Raw genomic sequence first — 9,084 nt, forward strand, 5'->3', positions numbered from 1 at the left:
AGGTATATAAAGCAAATTATTTTTACTTAAACCCATAATTTCTTATGTATTTGCCAATAAAAACAATATGTAAATACATCCATACTCTAATGTAAATGCTAAAATTGGATTATGGCTGGGGAGTGCCAGATTTTGAATCTGACGATCCTGAACAAAGCCAGATTGCCCAAACTAACGAACGGCATAAAGATATGAATACTTCCCATAAATTGAATGTGATGTCAATCCTAAACAAAAGAACAATGGGAATTCCAATTTATGGAATGATAATAAAAACGGATTGTTTTGGGTCAACGCATTCCATCACCATCGACGTCTCTTTATCTCCACAACCGATGTTTGGTTGTCATAATGAACTAGTTTTGTAAACACTGGTTGTCATAATGAACTAGTTTTGTAAACACTGAATTGTATTTGTTTTTTTATTGAATACCGTGGATATTTCAACAAGTTTATTTCACCAAGGTACAGAGAAACCGATAGATAAGAACGTATACAGCCATGTGTATTTGAAAAATACGTCAAGCAAATTTATATATACATTTACTATGCCCGCTCGTAACACAAAGTTGCATGTTTTTCCTCAACAATTTCACATATTTTTCTTCATAGTAGCTATAAGATGGTAAATGCTGGAGTCCCTCAGGGGTCAATCCTGGGCCCAACTCTCTTCCTGATCTACATCAATGATCTCCCTAAACACATACTTAAATCATTCGTTGACAGCTATGCTGATGACACGACCATCTACGGCAACACATCAAAGGCTGTAAATGACAAAGTTCTCTCTGATTCTCTCTCCTCTGATCTCGAGCGCGTGGTTCAGTGGGGGAAGACGTGGCTGGTTACCTTTAATGCATCCAAAACCAAACTCCTATCCTTACATCATCACCGCTTTGATCCCCATCCGGCATCAATTGTGATGGATGGCTCTCGTCTGGGTGAGGCCCCATGTTTTGACAAGCTTCTGGGTTTGACCTTTACTCCTGATATGAAATGGAACACGTACATCAAGTCTGTTGCCAAGGTCGCTGGAAAGATGGTGGGATCCTTCTACCGCTCCAGAAGATATCTCACTACTGATGCAATTCTCTATATAAAAGCCAAGTACGTCCAAGGATGGAATACTGTTGCCATATCTGGGCAGGAGCTGCTAAAAACAGCCTATCCTGCCTTGACAGAGTACAAAATAGACTTTGTGGTTTAGTGGGGGATGCCCTTTTCTCTACCCTGCAACCTCTCTCCCACAGAAGAGACGTTGCGAACCTATCCTTGTTTTATCGTTATTTCCATGGCAGGTGCTCGTCTGAACTCCAATCTCTGGTCCCGCCTCGCCAATCTTTCACGAAAAACACCCGTCTATCTGAATCCGTTGTGAAAAATTTCCCCCACTCTATATCTGTGCCTAAATCAAAACGTGGATTCCATGAACAAAGCTTCTTTCTTAGAACTGCACGCCTGTGGAACTGTTCCGTCTGCCTGCTTCCCACCTGACTACAACTTGGATGTCTTTAAGTCCAACGTTAACAAATTCCTAATGAACCGCCCCCTTAAGTAAACACTTCATCAAATCTCCACACTAATGTAATGTACTTGCAATAACCCTTATCCCCGAGTGGCTTCTGGGCCTTGATAAGTGGTGATCACTGTGTAAAAAAAAAAAAAAAATGAGAATTGACGTACTCAACTACTGTACGATCACTGCTCAAGGAACTCTTATAAACTAGTATAGATTATCTGGATTCCTGTTCGCATCTTGGGTCAACCGATGTATCCTCCGACTTTCGTCAGGTACGTCTTGTCAAAATTTCATCAATTGAAATGTTTTGAGAATCCAAGATGAGAACAGTAGTTCAGAAAATACAAATTATCAATCTTCATTTCAAAAATTCCGAAATATAGTATAAATTAAAGTTTTTTTCTTAAAATATGTGTGACATGTGAAAGTAATTTCTTTCGTTCTTTTTGTACATATGTTTTAGTTGCCCTCTTATTTTTATCTATTTATTATTTCTGTATTTTGGAGTTTATTTGGGGGTGGGGGCATAATTCGTTATCCTTCTTTAGCTATGTTAAAGCAATACTCATTTTAGATATATTATTTAATAGAAAAACATTTAGCATTTGTTTTCAAAACGTTTTTTTTTTCTTTAATAAGGCGACCTACTTTGTTTTAAACAAGTTGTAATCGATTTCTAAATTGCAAGTGAAAAAGCAAATTGATTTCTTTTCTTTAGTCACAATGTTTATTTATATAAATCAATAAAGATTTTGTTTTGTGTTTACAGCAAAGTTATCAATAAAATGCTTTTTTTAAATTGTTTCAAGTATTATGGAGTGATATGAGCTGGCATAACCAACCTATATATATATATATATATATATATATATATATATATATATATATACACATACTAGCAGAGAGACCCGACGTTGCCCAGGATTGAATGATGATCAACGAATATTTCACACGCGGATATTTTTATTGTCATCGAAATCTGTGAAATCACACGGAAGGAAGCTTCACATGCCTCCATGCAGTAACTTTGTCCAAAATATATGTTATTCTACATTGCACTCTAGAGAACTTACTGTTTCTTTTATAAAATAATTTTATATAAACTTCTCTCTAGTTAATGAAAAAAATCATTAAGAATCATGTCATGCAAAAAAAAAAAATCACAAATAAAAACACAAAGTCTTATAAAATTCTTTGTAGTTAATGAAACAAAAAAATTAAGAAATTTACGTGCGGAGTTTGAACCGACAGACCACGTCATGAAAACAAAAAAAAATGCACTATAACTTTAGCCACAGTAGAATTTTGATGGCCCGTTGTTCTATCATTGTTGCTAAGTGACGACATGGCTTTAGCAATGATAGATAAATTAAAATAACGGCATCGATTATCGGTGACTAAGTTCTGTAAATTTTGAAGAAAATCTGTTCAGCCGTTTCAGAGTCTACAAGGAACGAACTTACACAAACAAAGTTGCATTTATATAATTGTGGATGTGGGGATTATATATATATATATATATATATATATATATATATATATATATATAGTGTGTGTGTGGTAGCTCCCTTCAGTCTTAACAGACTATGGATACTCACTCCAACCACAAGTCTCCTTAGTTGTTGTTAAACACCAGTGGCAAGTGGAGGTTCAGGACGACTGGAAACAATGCCGAGATAAGTGGAGCTCACATACAGCGCCTAGAATTCCTAAATGGTCACCCATCTAGTACTATCCAGGCTCAACATTGCTTTCATTCTGGTTATCTGATGAGAACCGGTATGCTATACACAAACACACACACACTTTCTCACATTTTTTTTAGCCTGCTCGGTTCACTTTTATTATAAACTTTCTCAGCTGATGTGACTGAACATTAGTATTGACTTTTGTTATGATAAGGTGCAGCAAACTAAGTATTATGGTATCCATAACAGGGATTTATATTTAATGCAAAAAATTAACACAAATTTAACCGTATTCAACCGTACTTTACCATCAAATTGGCACAAAGTACTCATTCTAAGTCGCTGGGACATAACTTTTAGACGTTAAAAACAGGCAAAAAGTCCCTTTCTCTCTCCTTCTCTCTCTCTCTCTCTCTCTATATATATATATATATATAAATATATATTCAAGCTAGTTTTATATATTTTCATTGCTTTATTTTTATCAATTTATTAATTTCTGGTTTGTTTTGTATGTTTTTTTTTTTCCTTAGAACTAATATTAAACTAAAATTTATATTAACAATCAACATGCTAATTCTTCACAACGTGTGTACATATGTATTTAAAGTGAATATTTAATGGTAAATTCTAAATCACTTTAATGCTTCTTTTAATCTCAGCGTTACAAAAATCTTACCATTTGTTGCTTGAGGATTAATTGATTCAAATTATTCTTCCGAGTTTTTTTATTAGTACTCGATGCCATTTTATGAAAGGAGGGAAAAAAAGTTGTTCGATCACATGAGTAAAATATTAATTTTTAATTTCAACTTTCTCATTTTTCAATAGGACCATCAATCATCGAACCACCAAGCGGACGGATACAGTCGCCAAACAATGGACACTTGTGTTTCGACCAGCTACCCCAAGAGCCATGCCACCAACCCTCACTGGCCTCATCAGTCTGACCAAGCATCACTCATCAACCTCTCCACAGCAGAGGCAGGACAATTACAGACACGATCACACATTTCTGATCCTCTTCTACCATCCTACCGACATACCCTGAAAGTCGACTGTTCAGACTTTCCCATCAGCATCGCCAACCCAGCCCAGTCACAGAAAGGTAAGGTGTCGATCCACGCCTCATCGCAGGCCGATCATCATCAGCAGCAGACTAAAACACAGCAGCGGAATGCCGTTAGTTGTATCCGCCCATTTGCCTGTAGTGGGAGTGACTACTGCATTTGTGGACGCTGTACTGCCCCTGCCCTCCTGTCCCAGACTTCTGCAGCAGCATCTCTGAGTGTTGCAGCTACCGACATAATTGCCGATACACACAGCCCCAAAATGCAAGGTAGTGGTGGTGCCGCCATTGCAGCAAAAGAGCAAGCCGTCCCTGCCCGCATCCTCGCCAGGACCCAGATGGAAATCTTAGAGCTGGAGATGAGAGCACGTGCAATCAAGGCAATGCTTCATGCTGCAAGCCAGTGCCATCCTGTACCGTCATCACAACAGCAGCAGCAACCACCGCCGTCTTTGTAAAAATGTTAAATATAGAGATTTTAAATCAAAAATAAACTTTTTTTTAATCAGTAAAATTTTTTGATGAATCGCTAAGTAAGAATTCTGTTAAAAAAAATCTGATAATTACATTGTTTTAAAAAAATCAAAAGGAAAAAAAAAATTTGCTCAAAAATAATATGAATAGTTTTTTTTCTTTACTAATTTGATTTGATGAATTAAAGTTTCCAAACTTCTTTTAAAACGATTTTTGTTTTGTTGTTTTTTAACAATTCATATATTCAATACATTGTGGTTATTTCATATATATTAAAAAATAAATAAATAAAATACTTAGCTGACACTTTCTAACAATGATTTCATTGCCATCGAGGTATGTTTCTGTTCTGTTGTATGATGTCCATCCTCCCAGGCTTCACCTTCTCTTAAAGGGTTCACTTTATTACTAATCACCTCAGATTTCCCTATTTTTGAAGGCCATTTTTGTAGGCTAGAGTGCCCTTCACCAATGTGTGCTGGCTAATCAATACCTCAGCTTACCTTATCTACCCTTCTGCACAAGATATGAATAAATATATAAAATGAAATATTATCCTCCACTCTATAATAAAGACCAATATGTATTTGATTGTACATAAATAAATAGAAATCTGCCTCATTACACAAAAGTTAGAACGTAGAAAAAAAATTCCCTTTTCTAGGCTTCGGTTGAAACGATTTCAAATGGTGACAGGTAAGGAAGAAAGCAAATCGCTAGTTAGAAAATCCTTGCCACCTTAAATGAATTTCGAAAAAACGTTCATTTAAAAAAAAAAAAAAAAAAAAAAAAAATCCTCAAATGGTGTGATTTTTTTTCTTTGTATCATCAGAAATGATCATGTATGTATGAAAAATTAAATTAATAATGTAATTCTGATTCTATATGAATATTAGCAGAGGCACCCGGCATTGCCCGGTCATAAAATATGCTTGAATGTTTTTTTGTTTTTTTTTAATTTACACAGATTTTGTATTTATTATTATAGAGTCAATTATTTCATATTGCATCCAACATATAATCATGATTTCAAAAGTGAACCCCCCCCCCCAAAAAAAAAAGAAAGCATTCGAGTGCCATAAAACAAAAACATAACAAATCAAAGTTTCATGATTAAAACTATGTCTACAAGTTAAGAAAAAAATTAAGTTTATTTGTACTTAATATGGTTGGAGTGTGAATTTTATTAAATACTAGCAGACCACCCAGCATTGCCTAGTCATAAAATATACATACATATATATTATATTTTAATTTCTACAGAAACTGAAGACAAGGAGTCAAGTACAATACCCATTAGGCCAGTTTGACACAATCTTTAAAAAGTGCTTCAAAATCTACTCATTCTTATGGAACCTGTAATGTGAACGATTCATGCATGTGCATTCGTGAAACGGTTAACAAACATAAAAATCCAATGACCCCAAGTTTTCAATTTTTACCCCTTAGCAGCTGTTTTTCCCTGGATGAAACCCGATTAAAAAGTTTTCCACATGTCTGAATATCCTGTATACCAAATTTCAAGTCCGTAGATCAATAATTCATCGAGTATATAGGTTGAGAAGTGTCCTCACGCACACACACACATTCTCACTTTTATAGATATATAGACGATGCTTTTCATGACAATGTTTTTGATAGACGGTCCACACAATTTTGTAATTATATAGACTAGCAAGTATGTGCTGCCTTCAAAATAATCGTATTGTAATATTACACTTTTCTCCCTTTACTAAAGAAGGAGGAGTTAATGCCTGAGAGAATGGTATGACAACAGAACAGTTACAATGTCATTCCCCCCCCTCAAAAAAAAAAAAGATAAAAGTAATTCTGGGAGGATGGTGTTTCATGAGTAACAAACAGATACTACCCCCTCCCAAAGAAGCAATGTGTGTGTCATGACAAATGAGAATATACTATACAACTTAACTCGAGGAGGTAAAGCTTTGCATTATTCATCCTTCCCCCGCTCGAAAAAGTGGTTGTAATGCCTGGGAGGATAGTGAACATATCCTACACTGCCTCTTAAAGGCCCAGTAGGATGATATAATAAAACAGATACCACTTTAACCCCATGCTTCTATAAAAAGAGATAATACCAAAATTTTCTCCACCGTTCTCCCTCGAGTCAGGAGTATATCTTAATCGATCATGTCTGATAGTATAGATGCAGCACTCCTTAGATAGTAACTCCCAAATACATGTGTCCACCATAAAAATTGGCTTGGTTTCTCAGGTTGCAGAGATGCAGTTGGATGTTCCACTTATAGCTTCTCTATAGCCCATTCCCTCACAGAGACAGTCACATTCCCAAAATACCTGGAAGTATCATACATAAAAGGAAAAAATAATGCCTGTGATATGGCAACAAGGCAGATACCACACTACACTCAAAAAAATAAAGGAGATGGTAATCCCTAGTGTCATTACGAAAGAACAGATAGCACATTGCTCCATCCCCAGAAGAGAATATAATGACTGGAAGGATTTCTTCCACCTTTTCAAAAAAGGAAGAGTAGGAGGAGACAATTTCTTTAAGGACGGTTATATGACTACAGGACTTGTACTAAACTACCTATCTCCATTTAAAAGATAATACAGTAAAGGAGAATGTAATACCTGGGAGATTTGCACCCCCCCCCCTCCGCTTCCTGAAAAAGGAGCAAGTAATTTCTGGGAGGGCGGTTGTATGACAATAGAACTGATACCCTCTACTACAGCAGTTTGAGATTGTTTGGGGGATTATTTCTTATATATATATATATATATATATATATATATATATATATATATATATATATATATATATATATATATATGGCATTCTAAAACAGTACTGCATCATTAGAATGAAGCTGTTCTTGGTCAAGCAAAATCTTGTATTAAGTAATACCACTCCAGTAAATATCTCACGGCTGATACAATTCTCTATCTAAGAGCCAAGCACGTCCAAGGATGGAGTACTCTTGTCAAATCTGAGCAGGAGCTGCTAGAAGCATCTTATTTTGCCTTGAAAAAGTTCAAAATAGACTTCGTAGCCTAGTAGGGGATGCCCTTTTCTCTTCTGTGCTCTCTCTTTCCAACAGAAGAGACATTGCGAGCCTGTCTCTGCTTTTTGTTATTTTCATGGCAACTGCTCGTCTGAGCTCCAATTTATCGCCTCCCCCTGTTAAACTGTCATAAAAGCACTCGTCTAGTTGAAACCACTATCAATAATTTCCCCCACTCTTTATCTGTTCCTAAACCCTAACACAGATTCTATATACAAAGCTTCTTTCCTAGAACTGTCCGCCTGTGGAACTCTGTTCCGCTGGTCTGCTTTCCAGCTGATTACAATATTGTTGTCATCAAAGCCAATGTACACAAGTTCTTGTTGAACCATCTTAAATAATCTAATTATACCAAATTTCTATTACTAATGATTACCACACTATTTTCCTAATAACTACCGTACACACATTAACCCTTATCCTCGAGTGATCTTCGGGCCTTAATAAGCGGTGACTCCTTTGTTAAAAAAAAAAAATCTTTGGTGTCTGAACTGTAACGTCAGTAGCATAGCTAAGGAGGCAGGCTAGAAGTATGGACAACCTCCCCCCTCCCTGGGTACCAGCACAGGAGGGGGTGGCTCAATATCATCCCCATCAACATTTTTTAACCAGACCATGGTGCCAAAAATATGTCCCCCCCCCACCCCGCGTAAGAAATTTTCTAATAAATTATCAGGAAATTTGTGAGTAGGAAAAATAGTAATGCTTTTAGCTTTTATGTGTTTAGGTTGCTACAATCTTGATTACTAATTGTAATATTTTATCGAATGATATGTTGTTTTAACTCTGAATCATTAATAAAGAACATAGTGAAATACGAAACGAGAAGTGCGATAGTTTCAGTTTTGCCTGTGTATCTTCTCTGCGATTTCCCATTGAGTGAGTCTTTTTTTATACTTTTGAATAGTGTTGGGATGATTAATCAGAATCGGAAAAATCAGAACTTTTGGGGGAATCGGTACGAGAAAATTTGTACCTATTTTCTGATTCCAAAAACGATTCTTTTAAATTTTTAACTTAATTTTCAATTCTTGGTAATAATGATGAATATTTCTTTTGTTTTTAAATGATCACTGAAAGTAAAATCCTAATAACACCAAAATACAACATAAACTTAGTTTCCTTGTTATTTTGTAAAAAGCAAACTTTGCAGAAATTCTTAAAGTTATCTTAAAAGAATGCCGTTAATTTACAATGTTCCGAAAAATGCTTAAAAATTAAATAGAACATTTTTATCAAGAAATGTAATTCCAAACATTATTGATAATTAAATGGTACCCAGAA

General features: G+C 35.5%; 1 protein-coding gene across 2 annotated transcripts in view; it reads left to right on the forward strand.

Moving 5' to 3' along the window:
- The window catches only part of LOC145296015 (uncharacterized), a 512,151-nt gene extending 507,194 nt beyond the window's left edge, over window positions 1-4,957 (forward strand). For both annotated transcript variants that reach the window (XM_080142039.1, XM_080142037.1), the window contains one exon: window positions 4,039-4,957. In XM_080142039.1, the coding sequence (XP_079998165.1) occupies window positions 4,039-4,734 (696 nt within the window). In that variant the 3' untranslated portion in view covers window positions 4,735-4,957. The remainder of the gene's footprint in view (window positions 1-4,038) is intronic.
- The last annotated feature ends 4,127 nt before the right edge of the window (window positions 4,958-9,084 follow it).

Source organism: Euprymna scolopes, chromosome 16 (assembly GCF_053919585.1).
Source record: "Euprymna scolopes isolate OS-2025 chromosome 16, ASM5391958v1, whole genome shotgun sequence".
Classification (NCBI taxonomy): Eukaryota; Metazoa; Mollusca; class Cephalopoda; order Sepiida; family Sepiolidae; genus Euprymna; species Euprymna scolopes.